Source organism: Dendrobates tinctorius, unplaced genomic scaffold (genome assembly GCF_039654945.1).
Source record: "Dendrobates tinctorius isolate UK_male_01 unplaced genomic scaffold, ASM3965494v1 ptg000039l, whole genome shotgun sequence".
Lineage (NCBI taxonomy): Eukaryota > Metazoa > Chordata > Amphibia > Anura > Dendrobatidae > Dendrobates > Dendrobates tinctorius.
The window spans coordinates 16972980-16993864 of record NW_027361707.1 but is presented as its reverse complement, the minus strand read 5'-3'; the positions used below and the strand labels follow the sequence as shown (position 1 = coordinate 16993864).

General features: G+C 44.4%; 1 protein-coding gene across 1 annotated transcript in view; it reads right to left on the bottom strand.

The window, feature by feature from the left end:
* Positions 1–20885, bottom strand: part of EVC (EvC ciliary complex subunit 1) — a 142118-nt gene that overhangs the window by 83684 nt on the left and 37549 nt on the right. The window contains exons 5-6 of the mRNA XM_073574501.1: positions 5597–5681; positions 4121–4219 (exon numbers count right to left, since the gene is read on the bottom strand). Of these exons, the coding sequence (XP_073430602.1) occupies positions 4121–4219; positions 5597–5681 (184 nt within the window). The remainder of the gene's footprint in view (positions 1–4120; positions 4220–5596; positions 5682–20885) is intronic.

Sequence of the window (20885 nt, the reverse complement as noted above, 5' to 3'; positions counted from 1 at the left end):
TGTCTAAGAACCGCGTGACACACTGCACCACATGATCACCACGCTCCCACAGCGGTGTGGCCCACTCCAAAGCCCTGCCCAACAGAAGGGAAATGATAAATCCCACTTTAGCCCGCTCAGAGGAGAATCGGGCGGCCATCAGCTCCAACTGTATAGAGCACTGGCTTACGAAACCCCTACAAGCAGCACTATCACCCGAGAACTTTTCGGGCAGCGGGAGGTGGGACAAAGTCGGGACAGGGATGGCTGTGGTCACACGGGAGGCAGCCTCTGTGGCTGCCTGAATGGCGACTGCAGTAACATCCGCAGCTGAGGCTGAACGCTCGAGAGCCGCCAACCTGCCCTGCAGCTGCCGGATGTACTGCAGCAGTCGCTGTTCATCCGCCATTACTAGCCAGACCCTGGCGCTAGTGTAATGTTAGGGTCGGCGGAACGCACCAGATATAAATAATAGGGGGTGCGTTCGCCGCCCGGGGTCCACCGTGCGGTAGGTGACAAGACCGCTGCTGAGTAATGGCGAATGCACCAAAAGGTGAAGTACTGCGCTCGGGTTAACGTCACCCGAACGCTAAGAGCGACTCTGTTCTCACACAGAGTCGCTAACACAAAAGACTTATGAGGACGCTGGCCCTGTTCACTTCACAGGCTAACCAGCGAGTGACGTTGCAAACGCAGACACCAAGGATGCTGCTACTGCAGCGCGGCAATTACTATGGCCGCTGAACGACGGCGCCGGAATGACCGAGCACCGTCGGACGCTAGTGTGCAGTGCAGGAGGCACAGTGGCGTGTAGCTTGCCACAATCTGGAGCTGACTACCCAACAATCTGTCACCATTCGTAATAACCGAGGGAAGGGGTTTCAAATAAGTCAGCCACCAGTCCATGCATCCATCACCATACACACACAGCATAATATGCTACACTAGCGCATGGCCGAGCCGCCATGCGGGCTTTTTATAGCCATGCGCTTCCGGGACCTTCCAGTACTATAGGAAGGACCAATCAGATCCGACATAGGACCTGCACATGTGACCCCTGCTCTCCACTGAGAAGACAAGTTGCGGGCATGCCCAGTAGCACGGCACGAGGACTTAGCCTCCGGAGCAGTTCCCTGCAAAGCAGGTTGCGCCACCATTGCTGCACCAGAGGTGGCAGCAACATCCAGGCTCACAGAACAAGTCTGAGGGAAATGCCTGGTTTGACAAGAATGCTGAGCAGGAGTCTGAGCGGTCGGAGGAGAATGGGAGACCGCAGGATGTCTGGCTCTGGATTCCCGCTGTGCAGTGCCAGGAATCTGACACCCAACACTTCCTTCACCAGAAGAGGGAGTTCATCAGACATCGACGGTGAAGGGGAAAATGAGCTCACAACAGAGAGGCCAGATCCAACATTATTTTGCCTAAATATTTGCTTCTGTGAAAAATACTAAACACATGATTTTAATGCCAGAATAAGGGTAAAACATAATGAGGGCAGTTTAAAAGCCTTGAGGGAACTCCCTTTGTGGACTAAGCAAGTTTTATTTTTTTTTTGTCTGAACCTTTTCAGAGTTGACTCTTTTTGCTTTCTTTTTCTTAGGAGGGATTTTTTTCTTAGGGGCCCTTTACAGATATCATCATCACTGTCCCCATTGGCTCCTTCTCCAATAACCTTAACAAATGGATTCCAATAAAAACGTACAACGCATTTCAAGATTGGTCCCATCTCTTCTTCAGGGGATACAGATTTAGGGCAAAGTCACACTGCTTCAGGAATACATTTTTAATTGTTTACTGAGTGCATTTTGAGGTTTTTTTTTACTTTTTGGAGGAAAGAGGTATCTTTTTACTGGTGATTGTTTTTGTATTTTTTAAATCAATTTCACAATTAAGAATATGCATTTTTGAAGGACAAAAAATGACAAAATGCTCCTAAAGGATCCTGGTGTCTTTTTTGCTTTACTTGTATTGTAAAGTACATGGGCTCTTCCTAGTGGAAAATGCCTGAAGAAAGGGCATTACTTCTTTTATCAGCCTGGTGCCTTTGAAAACCTGAACATGTGAACAGAAAGTCATTTTTCCATACCAATTAATAGGACCATTCTTTTGATCATTTTGTTACCTCGGTTACCGCTACTTCATGGAGTGGACCCATTAAAAAAAATGTCAGAAAAAGATGCAGTGTGAACACATGCTTAGAATAAAAACAACACTTTTCTGGAAAATTAATTCCCTACATTTTCTAATTTTTGGACAACCCTTAGTGGGGTTTTTTGGCAGCGCAGTTTTATCTTTATTTTGTGGGTTATTTTTCACTAGTCTATGAGATTAGTTATTTATCCATTTTTGGTTGGTGTGTATTGTTTTTACCATACGTGTTGCATGCAAAACCCTTAAAAAAAATTGATTAATTTTTCCCAAGCTTCTCCAAGATGCCAGCCAGTGAAAACCAACAGCACACACTCATGTCATCCATGTGGTTTGTTTTTTTTTCATGTAGCCACTCACTTCAATGGGTGAATTTGGTCTGCAATTTGGACCAAAGTGGGACAGGTCCTTTCTGTAATGTGCCGACTATCGCTGCACAATAAACATCAATTTGTGAATAGCCTCATAGAATATAATGTACCATCCGCACATGGAGGACAATCACTTATGGTGTCTATGGAGCCTTAGGTGTGCTCCAATAGCTACCATTCCATTATGATCCAACATATTTTATAATCTATGTACACACGGCACCCAAGTTTTCCCAGGTGAAGCAGCTGCAGGAAAAAGTTGGCGGTAGTTCTTTTGAAGTGGCTTCGCCGCCAGTTTTGCCGTGTTTCCTTCGCCGACCTATTTACATTTGTGAATCATAGTTTCGCCTGGGAAAACTCAGAGACTGCTCTGTACACATTAGATAAGTTGTCTGATTTCGTCTGGATCATCGGACCATCTCATGTGTATGTGGCCTCCTGTTATGAATGAGTCACCGAAGGAGGAAAAAACAAAAATACAAGCTAATTCCAGAAAACCGGAGAGGTTGGTAGCTATCGGATTGCAGGCCCCTGATCCTATCCACAACAACTAACAGTAGCCGTGGGGGGTTCCTACGATGCCCTAGACCCCTCGATCACAGCCGGAGAACTAAATAGGCCTAAAGAAAGAAAGGGGAAATCTAAACTGCCCCAGAGCAGACCCCAAAGCAATAGGCAGCCCACAATATATAATAACGGTGAAGCAAGATGAAAACACTAACACAGATAGAAAGATAGGTTGAGCAAACGATGGGGCCCAAGCTAACTAAAAAGGACAGGATAGAAAAGCTGCTGTCTGCAATCCGCAAAAAACCCTACCAAAAAATGTCCCAACCGTCTGATAGGAAAAACAGGCCCTGAAGTCGCTAGGACTTCAAAAAGACTATATCAGCACTCAGGTAAATTCTGAAGACAGAGCAAAGAGACAAACTGAACAGAGACAAAAATGGAACTCAGCACACCCCCGACCGGGGATGGCTGAACTCCAAAAAACAAGGTAAACAAAACAAAACTAATAAGTTCAATAGCAGAGCAAAAACTTATCTTTGGGAAGCAGGAATCAGACTGGTCTCCAAGAATCCAGCAGAGAAATCACCAGCGACTCAGAAGGGCGTCGGCTGCCTTATATCCAGTCAGAATTTCCTGTTACCCAGTCATCATCTACCAGATCAGGTGTTTGGTAATCAGCCTCACTACCTTCCTTCACCAGAAGAGGGATTTCATCAGACATCGACGGTGAAGGGGAAAATGAACTCACAACAGCCTCCTGACTGTTTCCCAATAAATTAAATCGGCTGAGTTTGGGCGGTTTCAGTTTAATCTCCTGATCCTTTTATTTAGCCGACAGATAAGTCACTCAGCAATGATCCTGACTGCGGTTCTCATAGAGGAGCGCTCGGCCAAAAGTCAAGCACCCCGTATACGCGGACATCAGGAGAGATCGCCGACAGCTATCCAACATGTATGTCAGACGAATTAAGACTAAAAACTAAACCGAACATACGAACAAATATAGTAAAGCAAGTCATGCGATACAACCCTCCGTATGCATAAAAAACCAACTGGTTCCATATAAGCCATAAACCAAAAATCATAGAAATCAGAGCAATACGAGGACTTACGGTCTCCTGTGATGACAAGATGTGCGTGTACAGTTCTCTGTCAATCTTCTTCTCCAGCAATAGATCGGTCAGGTTTATGCGGAGAATCTGTAGAAACATCTACAGAAAAAGATTATAAAGAGGAAAAATCAATGTTCTGGTGAATGCTGGGCTCAGAGGTCGCAGCCGAGCAATTTATTTCCAACTAATAGAGACATATGTTGTGACCCGGAGTCTGCAGAAAATATTTTATCCTCAATTTCAGCATCAGATTAAAGAAACACAATCAAAGATAACCTGTATACTGCATAGAGCCAACCTGCAATTTCATGTATGCGCTGAGAACACGTCAGGAGGACAGCGAAGTGAATGTCAAGTCTTAAAGATGATTCTCCATTACTACAAAGCAACCATCAGGAACTCCTCAGTGGCTCTGCAACTTCCCTATGCTTTAGGCTGGGGTCAGACCTGCAAGTGTGACGCGAGAAACTCGCATCAATACCCGGCACTGCCACCGACACTTGGGACCGAAGTGTGCGGCCATTTCTATGGTGCCCAATGTTCGGTAAAAATGACCCGGCAGGTTATTCCTACAAGTCAGTACAGTTATGGAGAGAGCAAATTGATATAGTTTTAACATTTTCCTCACTAACCAGATATTTATCAATCATGTGAGAGTCCTAACAATTATTAATATCCCTGTACCAGGAGGCGCTTCACTTTCCTTTTTCATAACCAAATAATTTTTCAAGATGACAAGGCCAGGCCGCATATTACTAGTACTACTGCGAGCAGCCTGCGTGGCCTAAACATGCTATCACGGCTTGCAGTGTCTCCAGACTTGTCTCCCATCGAGCACATCTGGGACATCATTGGTCAGCAATTATAAAAACAGATGCCAGCAGCGGATCTTGATGATTTGCCCAAGTGCATTCAGGGAGTCAAAACATTCCTCAGGCGACCATTAATAACCTCATAGATAGCAGACAGAAGTGCGGGGATTTCGGTATGTGGCTCTAATACTTGATATTAAATAAATCAAGATGTTTTTAAAGTTTTGTTTTTCATTAACTTGTCTATCAATCCTGCGATTTCCATAATTCCATGACTTTTCCACAATAACTGATCCACTCTGGAGGACAAAGAGCGACCATAGTATTAGTCATGCATCAATTTAGACAGCTCCATTCAATACCACATTCCTCTTGTAAAGGCCGCTGCAGAAGAAATGTGCCGCCATATCCCAATTACCACACCTGATCACTGATGTTTTTAGCTTCTAGAATTGCATCAGATGGTCCCAGTGTGAATATACAATAAACCTGTGCATGCTCTCCTGGGACATAATGCAGTCTACATCGGAGGCGTTCTATCATATTTGTAGAATGTCTCCACTCTTCAGTTATGGGTGGACGTATCTTGCCATACTTGAGAACCTCTACTGTTCCTCACATGACAGACACTGGAGCTGAGTGAGACTCGTTCCATCACACTCACCGTATATTGCTCTTGCCTAAGTTCAGTATCCAGGACAGGTAAGCTTTGCAAACACAGACTGTACAGACACAGCTTAACATCACATCTGAAAGAAGAACACAAAGAAGAAAAGACAGTATGAACACAGGCTTTGGGTAAACATCTCCATGACAAAGTGCTAGGACCCTTACTCACTAGTAATAAATGTTATAGAAATTCTTCTTTCCCTACTTATCAGTCACTCAGCAGTGATGATTTACTCACGAGCACATGTTGAGAATTTAGTGAGTTTTTGGCTTACAAACACTAAGGTAAAAAAAACTCACCAAATACTCAGCGTGGGCACATGGCCTTAAAACTGCTCAAATCTGTCTACAGTTCTGTCACCTGTGAGGGATCACACTAAACTTATTTCCTATGATTGGAAAACTTGTAAAATGCAGGATATCATAGAGATAGTGCTATTCCTTATTTACACATATGACAGCTTTTTCTGAAGTTACCTAAAAGGACAGGTAGACATCTATGGGTATGTGAATGTTACGTCTTTTAGACATTTTCGAATCTGACAGGTTTTCAGGCGGAAGATACTTCAGAATACGCCGGCATGTTTTGTACTGAAATGCCTATTTTGTGTTCTTTTGGTTAATTCCTGAGTACCTTTTGCAATGTTTTTAGCTGAAAGTACAAACGTCAATGCTTCAAATCACTGAGATATAAATGTATTTTAGCTTTAGTAACGTAGGGCTCCATAGGTCTGTCCAAAGCAGATACAGCATGCCAGCATGATGACAACACTCCTTTTAAAAGAAACTCACTGAACCAGAGGCAGCATGAATCCGATATTGGCTGCATGATTGTTGTCATATAGGTTTTAGTCTGACATGTTGCAGAGTTTCGCAGAAAATATATACTTTGAAAAGTTGGGTGTAAACTATGGGGCCAACACATCACTGTTTACACCCCAAAATTAGCGTGCATCATGTTGAAAAGTTGCACTTTTTTTTGCACAAAGCAAAGTTGCACAAAATTTTCGCAACTTCTGATGTTTTCATTCCAATCCTGGCCAGCTCCACCAAAGTTACATTTCTGGCAAAGCTCTCGCCGCTGATAACGTGATGTGCGACTCTGAATTAAATTGGCGCATTCTACTATAAAACGCCACTTCATTAAGACAAGCGTATATTGCCTCCTGTTATTATGTTTCTTTATTATATGGTTGATGGTGCATTGCATTGTAATGAGGTGGACTGTTGATGTTGCATTCCTTACCCTGAAGACACAAATCGCGCTATTGTAATGTCTTGTGAATTGTGCCCTGCGTCTTTTGTAAAAACTGTGTAATTTGAAATGTAATATTTATATATAGATGGCGATGTGCATTAGATATGTAAGTAGTGTTGGTAATATATGTGTTGACATGCTAATGATGTATATAGTTGACTATAGGGTAAGTAAGAGCTTATAGCTGGGACTGGCCCATAGTGGGAGGGGCTGGTGTAAGAGAAAGTGACTTCTTCCAGAAAGGCAGATAGGGGGCAGATAGGGTCTGGAGTGCATAGTGAGAGGACTGAGAGTCCGAAGTGAGCAGTGCCGAATTCAGGGGTTACCCTGGATCAGTGGAGGGATAGCGAGACCCTGAGAATAAGTGACAGAGAGCCAGAGTGGCCTTCCGGAGACGGGTCCTAGAACACCTAGTTACAAGACCCCGAGCTTGTAACGCAGAAGGTAACAGGCCTAACAGTACTAACTAGCTGGGAACGGTGAATGGTTCCTAATGGGAACTGCAGGGTAGGAGCATTTGAAAAAATACTTGGAACTGCAGAGCAAGTGGAGAAAACTTTCTGCTCAGGACTCTAGCGATAAAGTTGGGTTGTGGTGAAGTAGGGAGAAACAGTTGACACAAAGAGCCGTTGCGTGAAGGAAGGACACTGTATGGAAAATGCTTCTAACTGGAAAGGAAACATCTATAAGACTTTGTACCCACTATCCATTGTATATTACCCTTATCAAATTGCCTTTCAGTAAAGAGTTTATTTTTGACTGGTGATCTCCCTCACTGAACTGTGAAACATCTGGTCCTGGCAAACCAGCGACCAGGATCAGACTGGCCATCTGGCAATTCTTCCTTGGAGGAAGATCTGGCTAGTCCCGAGTTTGAGACTCTTAAATGAGGCTCCACGGACTTTATTTGCATATTCGTATTTCCCAGGGAGCAATGCACCTAGGATTTCACTGATTGAGCGCCTTTGCCGGCTGTCGCAGTGTTTTCTTTGACTGGTCTCTCTGAGGTCAGTGATTGTTTCGTGATGTTGGTCTACTAGGCATTGCTCCCACCTACCCAGAATCCCACTCCACACTGATGAGGGGCAATACCCCGAAACAGCTGTCTGTGGATGGATACCTGGCCTTGGTATTTCCCTTGTCCATCTTTAAACTCGTAAAGAGCTGGATATTGATTTAAAGGGCCACTTAATATGGTGGTAATGGTGGTTTCCGAAAGGAGCCACTCCTTGGCTGGGTCCTTCCCTGGAGGAAGATCTGGTTAGTTCCGTGTTTGAGACTTTTAAATGAGGCTCCACGGACTTTATTTGCAAATTCTGGCAAATTGCAGAAGGGCCTGTCTGGCCGTGGGCCGTCTTTTCTGCTATGTTGTTAACAGAATCAGTGTTCTGAAGATACCCATACTGTTAAGAGTTGTGATGGAGCACAAAGTCGCTGAGTCTGTCAGTATTTCTAATGATACCCAGCAGGCCACGGGTATCATTAGAAATATTGCTCTTACAGTAAATTTTGCTTTCTTCCATCCAGGGTAATATTAGTAAGATTTCCTGGTGCTTGGGGTCGGGAACAACATGGGCCTGTGTGATTTCAAATTCCAGGGCTGAATTTCATCCACCGTCCGTACCTGCCAGCGACAATGGTTACATGCGGCCTGGACAGGGTTAATGCCCTCACAGCACAAATTCACACACCCAGCAAGGACCTCAACTTTCATGTAAGGCGCTGGGGAACAGGACACGAGTGCCTCACCCACGGCTATCGCCCAGCGCCACTTTACAGAATGCAGACCATAAATAAATACAGTAACACTCCAAAGACTTATGCTATTACTCGGGCTCTTATTGTCTAATGCTACCGATGACAGATCACTATGCAAGTAATGACAGCAGGAAATCAGGAAATACTCCCAGTAGTAGATCTGCTACCTTGGCATAAGCAAGGAAAATAATTGCCTTGTGTTGCACAGTCTTTGTTAATCCTAGCTAAAATATTAAATCTGTGGTTGAAACTAAATCATACAAAGTTTGAATAATTGAAAAAACCAGAACGAGGTCTGTGCAGCATCCAGCACTTAAAGGGCTATGATATTTATGATCTATCCTGAGGACACCTGGCACTGACCAGTTGTTATTAGCAGTGGCCAAAGACAAATATTGAATGGAGCTACATTGTTCCCGAGTCATGATTCCTCAGAGTGTCGTGGGCACAATGATTGACAGATCAGACATCCAATTTGGTTCAGGGGTGTGCTGAGCTATCGGTATTTTGATTGACAGCTCAGCTGTCCAATCCGAGAATGGGAAGTGCTGAGCTTTTGCAGGTGCTCCCTGTTTCTAAATTATCACATTGCTACTTAGCAGAGCTCTCGGCCCATATCTCTGCCAATCAAAGCATTCGCTCAGTAGGGCTGTTTGCCTTGTATTTCTGTGCTTTGCTTATTGATCTATTACTGCCTCACTTTGGACCTCGTTCTGACCATCCGTTTGATCAGCCCCTTTGCTCTGATCCACTATTCTTCAGGTATTCTGACCTTGAAAAGTGACCTGACTTTGCCTTTGTCCTGGTTCTGTACAAATTTGCTCCGCTAGTCTGTAGGGTCTGCTGGGATACCCGAAGGACTTTGGAGATGTGTTCTGGGAAAAAGAGGCAAATATACTACCTCCCCATCATCCTTCTGTTTGCGCTATTGATCCTGTCCCTAATGCCAAATTATCTAATACTGAAACGCTTTCCAGGTTGTTTTTTAATCATGTGGTGAGATTGCAAGGTATCCCTCTGAACTTTGTATCCACTAGGGAGCTGCAATTTGTCTCAAAGTTCTGGAGAGCATTTTGCAAGAAATCAGCTGTCAGCTCTAGGGCAGTTGAGAGGAGACGTCGGTGTGATCTTGGACTTTGCCTTTATTGTGGTTGTGTTGGACATTTCCTTAAGGACTGCGCGTCACGCCCGCAAGTTTCACAAGTGGATACAAAATTCTTAATATCATTATACATGAAAGGTATCACAGGTATATAGCGACAGACAGGGGCCAAAAGATTCCAGCGTCTAGTTATACAAACTCCTGCACTTATTAGTTCAGTTTCACCTTCCTTTTAGCAGTGCAGGTCTTCCTTGCTGTTATTGCAAGGGTTAATTATTTCAGTTGATCTGGAGCTCTTCATCCTTAAAGGGAAACTGTCACCCCTTTTTTCGAATATGAGCTGCTGGTACCGACATCAAGGGCTTATCTACAGCATTCTGTAATGCTGTAGATAAGCCCCAGATGTAACCTGAAAGATAAGAAAAAAGAGTTATATTATACTCACCCCGGTATCTGTTTCGGTCTGATGGGTGTCACGGTCTGGTCCGGCGCCTCCCATATTCATACGATGCAGTCCTCTTCTTTCCTTCCTGTCGTGGCTCCGGCGCAGGCGCACTGCTCTGCCCTGTTGAGGGAAGAGCAGAATACTGCAGTGCGCAGGTGCCAGACCTCTCCCGGCGCCTGCGCACTGCAGGACTCTGCTCTGCCCCCAACATGGCAGAGCAGTGCGCCTGCACCGGAGCCGCGATGGGCAGGAATGAAGAGGCCGTCATCGCTGCAAGATGGGAGGCGCCGACAGGACCACAACACCCATCGGACCGAAACAGACGGTGGGGTGAGTATAATCTAACTCTTTTTTCTTATCTTTCAGGTTACATCGGGGGCTTATCTACAGCATTACAGAATGCTTCTGAGGAGCTTCTGTCTATTTTTTCCCTTATCAGTGGGGGTGTCCATTACAGAATCCACTTGGGGCCTGTCCTTGTTAGGACAGGAGTAACGCTGGGGCACGACAGAGAGTGTAGGGGAATACTTTACATTAACACTGGTTTTCCCATGTCTCAGCTCCCCATGAGTGGATCGTCTCTCCAGCAGGATACGCCATGATGCTGGAATGCTATATCTAATACCAATGGTGAGACCAAAGTATTTTTTATTGAGCACTGGTTCACGTGAGCCCTTTTTTGTAATGTTTTTGTGTGTTCTGTCCTTTTAATGGTTCATTAAAGGTTATGTTTTAATTGACTTTATGTGGGATACTCGCTAGGCTGTGTGCAACATTTGACCCGTGAGGGTTGTTTTAGAATAGTGTCAAAAAGCTCACACTATAGCTGAGTGCGCTATGTACACATGATCACAAGAACTGTATTCACATGTGGCATATAGAAGTCTAGGACACAGACACCCTGACAGTATAAGGGAACTACAAAGAAAAGAATTGACAAAAGATCTAAAGATATCAGATTGCTCAATTACCGTAATATGGGAATGATGTATAAAATCTAAAGCCACAAGAATATCTGTTGTGAGTTCATTTTCCCCTTCATCACTGAGGCCCGAGGAATTCCCTCTTCTGGTGAGGAGAGGTAGTGAGTCTGATTATCAGACACCTGAGATTAATGATGATGACTGGCTGAGTGGAGTCACAGACTGGATATAAGGCTGCATACGCCCATTCCTCCCTGCGGGTGATTTCTCTGTGGACTCCTAGGACACCAGTCTGATTCCTGCTCTCTTAAAGCTAAGTTTTTTGCTTTGCCTGTTGCATTTGTGTTTAGTTTTTGTTTTCCTTTCTTTTCTGGATTCTGCCATTCCCTGCTGGGGTGAGCTGAATCTCCTTTTGCCTGTAGCTCTGTCTTCAGTATATGCCTGAGTACTGACATAGCTTTTTGAAGCCTAGCGTCTTCAGGGCATTTTTCACTGTCAGTCTGTTGGCTCTTATTTTCATAGGGTTTTTCACAGATTGCAGACAGCAGTCCTTCTGTCCTTTTCTATATAGTTAGTTTGGGCCCCGTCTTTGCTCAGCCTATCTTTCTGTCTGTGTTTGTGTTTTCATCTTGCTTCACCGTCATTATTTGTGGGGGGCAGCCTATTGCTTTGGGGTCTGCTCTGGGGCAGTTTAGATTTCCCCTTTCTTTCTTTAGGCCTATTTATATCTCCGGCTGTGATCGAGGGGTCTAGGGCATCGTAGGAACCCCCCACGGCTACTGCTAGTTGTGTTGATAAGTTCAGGGGTCTGCAATCCGATAGCTGCCAACTTCTCTGGTTTTCTGGACTTAGCTAGCTTTTCTGTTTTTGCCTCCTACGGTGACTCAATCATAACAGAATCACCCGCCGAACCGCAGATCCTAGGGCACTCAATAGCAGGAAAGAATTGCAAAAAAAAAAGTGTGTATATTTTTTCCTCTATATCTCTGAGGCCGTAGGGGGAATTTTTTTTTCTCTCAATGGAGATAAAGCAATTGTCTGATCGTGTGGAGCAGCTCGCTGCGGAAGTGCGGGGAATTTCCGCCTACCTTGCTCATTCACATGCTGCTGAACCAAAGATTCCTACACCTGATGTATTTTTTGGGGATCGATCTAAATTTTTGAATTTCAAAAATAATTGTAAACTATTTTTTGCCTTGAAGCCTAACTCGTCAGGGAGCTCCGCGCAGCAGGTTAAAATTGTCATCTCTTTGCTGCGTGGCGATCCCCAGGATTGGGCGTTTTCTTTGAAACCAGATGATCCTATTCTGACTAATGTGAACGCATTCTTTCAAGCCTTGGGGTTGTTGTATGACGAACCTAATGCCATTGATCAGGCTGAAAAGACCCTGCTGGCATTGAACCAGGGTCGAGATTCTGCAGAATTGTACTGTCAAAAATTCCGAAAGTGGGCGGTACTTACTACCTGGAATGATGATGCCTTGGCTGCTCTCTTTCGGAAGGGTTTGTCAGAAGCCGTAAAAGATACTATAGTGGGATTTCCTGTTCCCTCTGGTCTGGACGATTCTATGTCATTAGCCATTCAGGTTGATCGGCGTTTGCGCGAACGCAAAACTGCACGAGAGTTGTTGCCACCAGTTGAACAAATGACTGAACCTATGCAATGTGATAGAGTTTTCTCCAGAGAGCAGCGTCAGGAGTTCAGAAGGCGTAATAAGTTGTGCTTTTTCTGTGGAGATGCCTCGCATATTATTTCTGTCTGTCCTAAACGAGAGAAACGCTTTGCACACACGTTTTCTGTTGGTGGTGTTCAACCTAAGTTTCTTCTGGCTATTACTCTGATCTGCTCCCTGTCCACATTTTCCGCCAAGGCATTTGTAGATTCGGGAGCAGCTCTAAACCTAATGGACTTGGATTTTGCTAAACGTTGTGGATTTCCTATGACACCTCTGCGGACGCCTATCCCTTTGAGGGGGATTGATGCTACTCCTTTGGCTAAAGATAAACCTCAGTTTTGGACCCAGGTGGTGATGCGGGTCGCCCCAGACCATCAAGAAAATTGCAGATTTTTGGTGTTGCATAATCTGCATGATACCATTGTTCTGGGGTTTCCCTGGTTACAAATCCATAATCCAGTTCTGGATTGGAAATCTTTGTCTGTGGTGAGTTGGGGTTGTCGGTGTGCCCTTAGTGATGCTCCTGTTTTCTCCACCTCTCCCCAGTCACATGATGTTCCTGACTATTTGGCTGACTTTTATGATGTATTTAGTGAGAATGAGTCTGCGTCTTTGCCTCCTCATAGGAGTTATGACTGTGCTATTGAGCTGAACCCGGGGTGTAAATTCCCCAAGGGTCGGCTTTTCAACTTATCTGTACCCGAGCACGAGGCTATGCGATCCTATATTAAGGAGGCATTGGAGAAGGGTCATATTAGACCATCCTCTTCACCCTTAGGTGCTGTTTTTTTTTTTGTAGCCAAAAAGGATGGATCATTAAGACCTTGTATTGATTATCGGGCCCTCAACAAGATTACTGTTAAATATCAGTATCCGTTACCCCTGATTTCGGATCTATTCTCTAGAGTTAAAGGTGCTTGCTGGTTTACCAAGCTTGACCTCAGGGGGCGTATAATCTTATTCGCATTAAGCATGGGGATGAATGGAAGACAGCGTTTAATACTCCGGAGGGACATTTTGAGTACCTGGTGATGCCTTTTGGGCTCACTAATGCCCCTTCTGTCTTCCAGTGCTTCATGAACGATATTTTCCGAGATTTTGTGGATAAATTTTTGATTATCTATCTGGATGATATTTTGATCTTCTCCAAGGATTGGGATTCTCATGTGGAACATGTTTGGACTGTGTTCCGGATCTTGAGGGAGAATTTCCTGTATGTCAAGGGATCTAAATGCCTTTTTGGGGTACAGAGGATTTCATTTTTGGGATTTATTCTGTCTCCGTCAACTATTGAAATGGATCCAGTCAAGGTACAGGCCATTTATGATTGGGTTCAGCCCACTTCTTTGAAGGCCCTCCAGAAGTTTTTGGGTTTTGCTAATTTTTATCGGAAATTTATAGCAACATTTTCTAATATTGCCAAGCCATTGACTGATTTGACTAAGAAGGGTGCTGATGTGTTAAATTGGTCTCCGGAGGCTGTTTCTTCCTTTCAGGAGTTGAAGCGAAGATTCACCTCCGCCCTGGTTTTGCGGCAACCTGATGTCTCACTTCCGTTCCAGGTAGAGGTGGATGCTTCTGAGATTGGTGCAGGAGCTGTTTTGTCCCAAAGGGATCCTGTAACATCTAAAATGAATCCCTGCGCTTTCTTTTCCCGAAAGTTCTCTCCATCTGAACATAACTACGACGTGGGGAATCGGGAACTGTTGGCCATGAAATGGGCATTTGAGGAGTGGAGACATTGGTTGGAGGGAGCTAAGCATCAAGTCGTGGTCCTCACCGACCACAAGAATTTGGTTTATCTAGAGTCGGCTAAGTGCTTGAACCCTAGACAGGCTAGGTGGGCCTTGTTTTTTACACGTTTTGATTTTGTGGTTTCTTTTCTTCCTGGAACTAAGAATGTCAAGGCAGACGCACTCTCTAGGAGTTTCTTTGCTGATTCTCCTGTGGTGACCAAACCTGCTACCATCTTAGGCGAAGGGGTATTTCTTTCTGCCATCTCGCCCGATTTGAGACGTGCTCTGGAAGAATTCCAGAGAGACAAGCCTGAGCGTTGTCCCAGTGGAAAGTTGTATGTTCCTGACCAGTGGAAGAAGAGAGTGATGTCTGAAGTTCATTGCTCTGCTTTGGCTGGTCATCCAGGTATTTTTGGTACTAGAGATCTTGTGAGTCGGTCTTTTTGGTGGCCCTCCTTGTCTCGTGATGTCAGGAATTTTGTGCAGTCCTGTGGGACGTGCTCCCGGTCTAAATCATGCTCCCGCTCTAGTGGGTTGTTGATGCCTTTGCCTGTCCCCAAGAGGCCATGGACCCATATTTCAATGGATTTCATCTCCGATATGCCTGTCTCTCAAAGGATGACTGTTATTTGGGTGATTTGTGATAGGTTCTCTAAGATGGTTCATCTTGTACCACTCCCTAAGTTGCCGTCTTCCTCTGAGTTGGTGCCCCTGTTTTTGCAACAGGTGGTTCGCTTGCACGGGATTCCTGAGAACATTGTGTCTGACAGAGGAGTTCAGTTTGTGTCTAGATTTTGGAGAACTTTCTGTTCCAAGCTGGGAATTCAGTTGTCCTTCTCCTCTGCCTTTCACCCTCAGACCAATGGGCAGACAGAGAGAACAAACCAGACCTTGGAGTCATATTTGAGATGTTTTATTTCCGCTGATCAGGATGATTGGGTTTCATTTTTACCCTTGGCCGAATTTGCTTTAAATAACAGAGCTAGTTCTGCCACTTTGATGTCACCTTTTTTTTGCAACTTTGGGTTTCATCCTCGATTTTCTTCAGGGCAGGTGGAGCCGTCTGCCTGCCCAGGGGTTGACACTGTGGTGGAGAGAATGCACCAGATCTGGGACCAAGTGGTGGATAAGTTATCTCTCTCCCAGGAAAAGGCCCAGCGGTTTTCCAACCGACATAGGACAATTGGTCCCCAGTTTAAGGTTGGTGATTTGGTGTGGTTATCATCAAAAAATATTGCTATGAAGGTGGCCTCTCCTAAGTTTAAGCCTAGATTTATTGGACCTTACAAGATTTTGGAGATTATTAATCCGGTCTCTTTTCGTTTGGCTCTTCCTGTCACATTTAAAATCCATAATGTGTTTCATAAGTCCTTGTTGAAGAGATTTGTTGAACCTGTTGTTCCGGGAGTGGCACCTCCAGACCCTGTATTGGTTGAAGGTAACATTGAATATGAGGTAGAGAAAGTACTGGATTCTCGTCTGGCTAGACGGAGACTCCAGTATTTGGTTAAGTGGAAGGGTTATGGTCAGGAGGATAATTCCTGGGTTTCTGCCTCTGATGTTCATGCTAGGAGACTGGTGCGTGCCTTTCATCGGGCACACCCTGATCGCCCTGGTGGCGTGGTTGAGGGTTCGGTGACCTCTCCTCAAGGGGGAGGTACTGTTGTGAGTTCATTTTCCCCTTCATCACTGAGGCCCGAGGAATTCCCTCTTCTGGTGAGGAGAGGTAGTGAGTCTGATTATCAGACACCTGAGATTTATGATGATGACTGGCTGAGTGGAGTCACAGACTGGATATAAGGCTGCATACGCCCATTCCTCCATGCGGGTGATTTCTCTGTGGACTCCTAGGACACCAGTCTGATTCCTGCTCTCTTAAAGCTAAGTTTTTTGCTTTGCCTGTTGCATTTGTGTTTAGTTTTTGTTTTCCTTTCTTTTCTGGATTCTGCCATTCCCTGCTGGGGTGAGCTGAATCTCCTTTTGCCTGTAGCTCTGTCTTCAGTATATGCCTAAGTACTGACATAGCTTTTTGAAGCCTAGCGTCTTCAGGGCATTTTTCACTGTCAGTCTGTTGGCTCTTATTTTCATAGGGTTTTTCACGGATTGCAGACAGCAGTCTTTCTGTCCTTTTCTATATAGTTAGTTTGGGCCCCGTCTTTGCTCAGCCTATCTTTCTGTCTGTGTTTGTATTTTCATCTTGCTTCACCGTCATTATTTGTGGGGGGCTGCCTATTGCTTTGGGGTCTGCTCTGGGGCAGTTTAGATTTCCCCTTTCTTTCTTTAGGCCTATTTATATCTCCGGCTGTGATCGAGGGGTCTAGGGCATCGTAGGAACCCCCCACGGCTACTGCTAGTTGTGTTGATAAGTTCAGGGGTCTGCAATCCGATAGCTGCCAACTTCTCTGGGTTTTCTGGACTTAGCTAGCTTTTCTGTTTTTGCCTCCTACGGTGACTCAATCATAACAAATATCTATTCCATAAGAAATTGAGATGAAAAGCAAAAGACCACTTGATTTGGTGCATACTGATGGATGTGGACCCATGCAAGTGACTACATCAGGAGGAAATAGATACATGGTGACTTTCATAGATGACTACTCAAGATACACAGTCACATACTTAATTAAGAACAAAAGTGAAGTTTTTGATAAACTTGCAGACTACGTAACAAGGTCGAGTAACAAATTTCAAAGGAAGCCAATTGTCATCAGAAGTGATAATGGAGGTGAATTTACAGGTCACAAAATAGAAAACTACTTAAGACAAAATGGTATAGAACACCAGAAAACTGTTCCGTACACACCTGAACAAAATGGAGTAGCAGAAAGGAAAAACAGAACTCTGACAGAAATGATGAGATGTATGCTGACAGATTCCAAACTATCAGAGAAATATTAGGGTGAGGCAGCAATGACAGCTACATATCTACAGAACAGACTTTTTTCCAGAAAACTGAAGAAAACTCCATATGAACTGTGGCAAGGTATGAAACCAAGTGTCAATCATTTAAAAGTTTTTGGATGTAAAGTTTTTATATTCATTCCAACAGAAAAACATTCCAAACTTCAAAACAGATCCATGGAGGGAATATTTGTTGGATATAGTGAAAATTGCAAGTGATACAGAATCCTAGATCCCATAACAGACAGAGTCACGGTGAGTAACAGTATGACATTCATTGAGGATCTAAATGAAGACACTATGATTTCAATTGACACAAAAAATGAGAAAAACAGAAGTGACATAGCTGAAGAATTTGATGAAAAAGTAGTTGAAATTGATGAAGAACAGAATACTGAAAATGAAGAAATACAACTACAAACAGACACAGAACCAAGACGTTCAATGAGAGAGAACAAAGGAAAACCACCAAAACGTCTCTCATACAAGACAAGCACAAGTAAAATTTATGAACCTACCTGTTTAAACTCCCTAAAGAAGAAGCTAATAAATGGATAGAAACAACAGAAACAGAAATGAAATCCAGAAGGAAGAAAAGCCATAGGATGTAAATGGATTTTTAAAGTAAAATACAAAACAGATGGCACACCTGAAAGATACCAAGCAAGACTCGTAGCTAATGGGTATTCTCAAAAATATGGTGAAGACTATGACGAGACATTTGCTCCAGTTGTCAAACATACTACAATAAGAACTTTACTTACAGTTGCAGCAATGAAACAGATGGAACTGATACATATGGATGTAAAGACATTTTTGAATGGAGATTTAACAGAAGACATTTACATGGAACAACCTCCAGGATTCAAAGATGAAAGAAACCCAAACAAAGTTTGCAAACTACAGAAAAGCATACATGGTTTAAAGCAAGCAGCTAAAGTGTGTAATGACAAAATCACAGAAGTGTTTACAAATGAAAATTTTCAAAGACGCAAAGCTGATCCATGCTTGTACACAAAAAGGCTGATGAATAGATGGATTTATGTACTCATATATGTAGACGATATTCTGATATGTTCTGAAAAAGAAAGGGATAAAGAAAACATTCTAAAAGTCCTGAAGTAACATTTTGAAATCAAAGACTTGGGAAATGTGAAGTATAATTTCTTGAAGGATTATCCTACTGAAGAAATGACAGCAGACATCTTCACGAAGGTGTTGAATGCTGATAAACACCAGAGACTAATAAAAAAGTTGGGTTTGACTGAATAAGTCCTTACTGTTGAGAAATGGTGTTGGCTAGAGTTGAGCGAAACGGGTCGAAAAAATTCAAAAGTCGCCGACTTTTGGCAAAGTCGGGTTTCATGAAACGAAACCCGACCCTAGGATGAGGTCGGCCACGAGGTCGGCGACTTACGTGCCAAAGTCGCGTTTCAAAAGTTTGTTTTGCGCTCTTTTTCAGCCAATCAGGATCCACGGACACTGTGGGCAACGTGATGACATAGGCACGGGTCACCACCATCTTTCAGAAGGGCATGCAAGTGATTGGCTTGCTTTGGTGGGCGTCACAGGGGGTATAAAAGGGCGTGCACGCCGACCGCCATCTTACTTCTGCCGATCTTAGTATAGGGAGAGGTTGCTGCTGATTCTGTAGGGAGAGCGTTAGGCAGGGAAGAAGACAAAAAAACTGCTTCTGCTGCTAGCGATTTGGCCTGCACAACACACAAGTCACTGTGTGTGCAGTGCAAGGGGAGGCTATATTGTGGTGTATCAGTGGTGTTGGTTGTTGGGCTGCCTTTTAAGGCTTCCTGACACGCTGGCATTGCTGTTTACCCACTGCTCCGCAAACTGCTTTTTTAAAAGCAATCCAATCTCCCTTATCCTCTCGTCACTTTGGTCACAGGCAGCTGTGCCATCGAGCGTGTCACATAGCGCTCAGATATCAGTGGGCCGCACACAATCCACAAGTGTCCAGTGTCCAAAAGTGTACGCAGAGATTCAAAATCTCCATTATCCTCTCGTCACTTTGGTCACAGGCAGCTGTGCCATCGAGAGTGTCACATAGCGCTCAGATATCAGTGGGCCGCACACAATCCACAAGTGTCCAGTGTCCAAAAGTGTACGCAGAGAATCAAAATCTCCATTATCCTCTCGTCACTTTGGTCACAGGCAGCTGTGCCATCGAGCGTGTCACATAGCGCTCAGATATCAGTGGGCCGCACACAATCCACAAGTGTCCACTGTCCACAAGTGTACGCAGAGATTCAAAATCTCCATTATCCTCTCGTCACTTTGGTCACAGGCAGCTGTGCCATCGAGCGTGTCACATAGCGCTCAGATATCAGTGGGCCGCACACAATCCACAAGTGTCCACTGTCCACAAGTGTGTGCAGAAATTCTAAAACTCCCCTGTCCTATAGACACCTTGTACCTTGTTTTACATTACTATATAGTTTGTTGGATTTTGTCTACATTTCTACCAAAAATGAGGAAGGCTGGTGGAAGAGGCCGTGGAATTGGGCGGGGGTTGGCAGCTGGTAATGATGGTGTTGGTGGTGGATCTGATGGTAGTGGCAAGAGCAAAATAGGACCGAATGCAGGAGGTGCTGACCCTGCGTCATCGTCTGGCTACATAAGGCCTCGAACGCTTAGTTTTCTAGGAGTTGGCAAACCGCTTTTAAAGGCAGAGCATCAGGAAAAAGTTTTGTCTTACATTGCTGACTCAGCCTCCAGCTCTATCGCCTCCTCTTCTTCTGTTGTAAAAAGTAAAAGCACTGAGTCGTCATTGGAGGCTCATGTTCATGAACCACACCTTTCCTTGTGTCCTTCACCCCAACCAAGATTGAAGGATGACGCAGGCCATACTACTGATTACTCCATGGAGCTGTTTTCACATACCATGCCTGGATTATCAAGTCAAATGGTGAATTACCCAGGCCAAGATGAATCTGACATGGAGTGCACTGATGCACAGCCGCTGATGGATGATTCTGCTGGTACATTCACTCAGAGCACTACATTGTCCTCGCAGTGTACAGAGCCAGATTTTGACCCTGATGAGACTCAGGTGCCCCTTCCCGCACACTATACCACCATACACGGTGACACAGAGAAAGGTGCACATGACATAGAAGAGGAGGTGATGGATGACCCAGTTGTTGACCCAGATTGGCATCCATTGGGGGAAGAGGGTGCTGTTTCCAATAGCTCAGATGAGGAGCATCCACAGCAGACATCGACATCGCAACAGCTGTTATCTGGCAGGCCCGGAGCACTCCAAAGACAGGTTCCAAACATCAAAAGAGTTGCTGGACAGCTTGTCCAGAGGGTCAAAAGATCACAGCGTGCTAGGCCGCAAAATGTCTGCCAAAGTAGGAAGAGTGCAGTGTGGCACTTTTTTGAACAAAATCCTCATGATCAGGCCAAGGTTATCTGTAAGAAGTGCGCAAAGACCTTTAGCCGAGGGAAAAATCTGAAAAATTTGA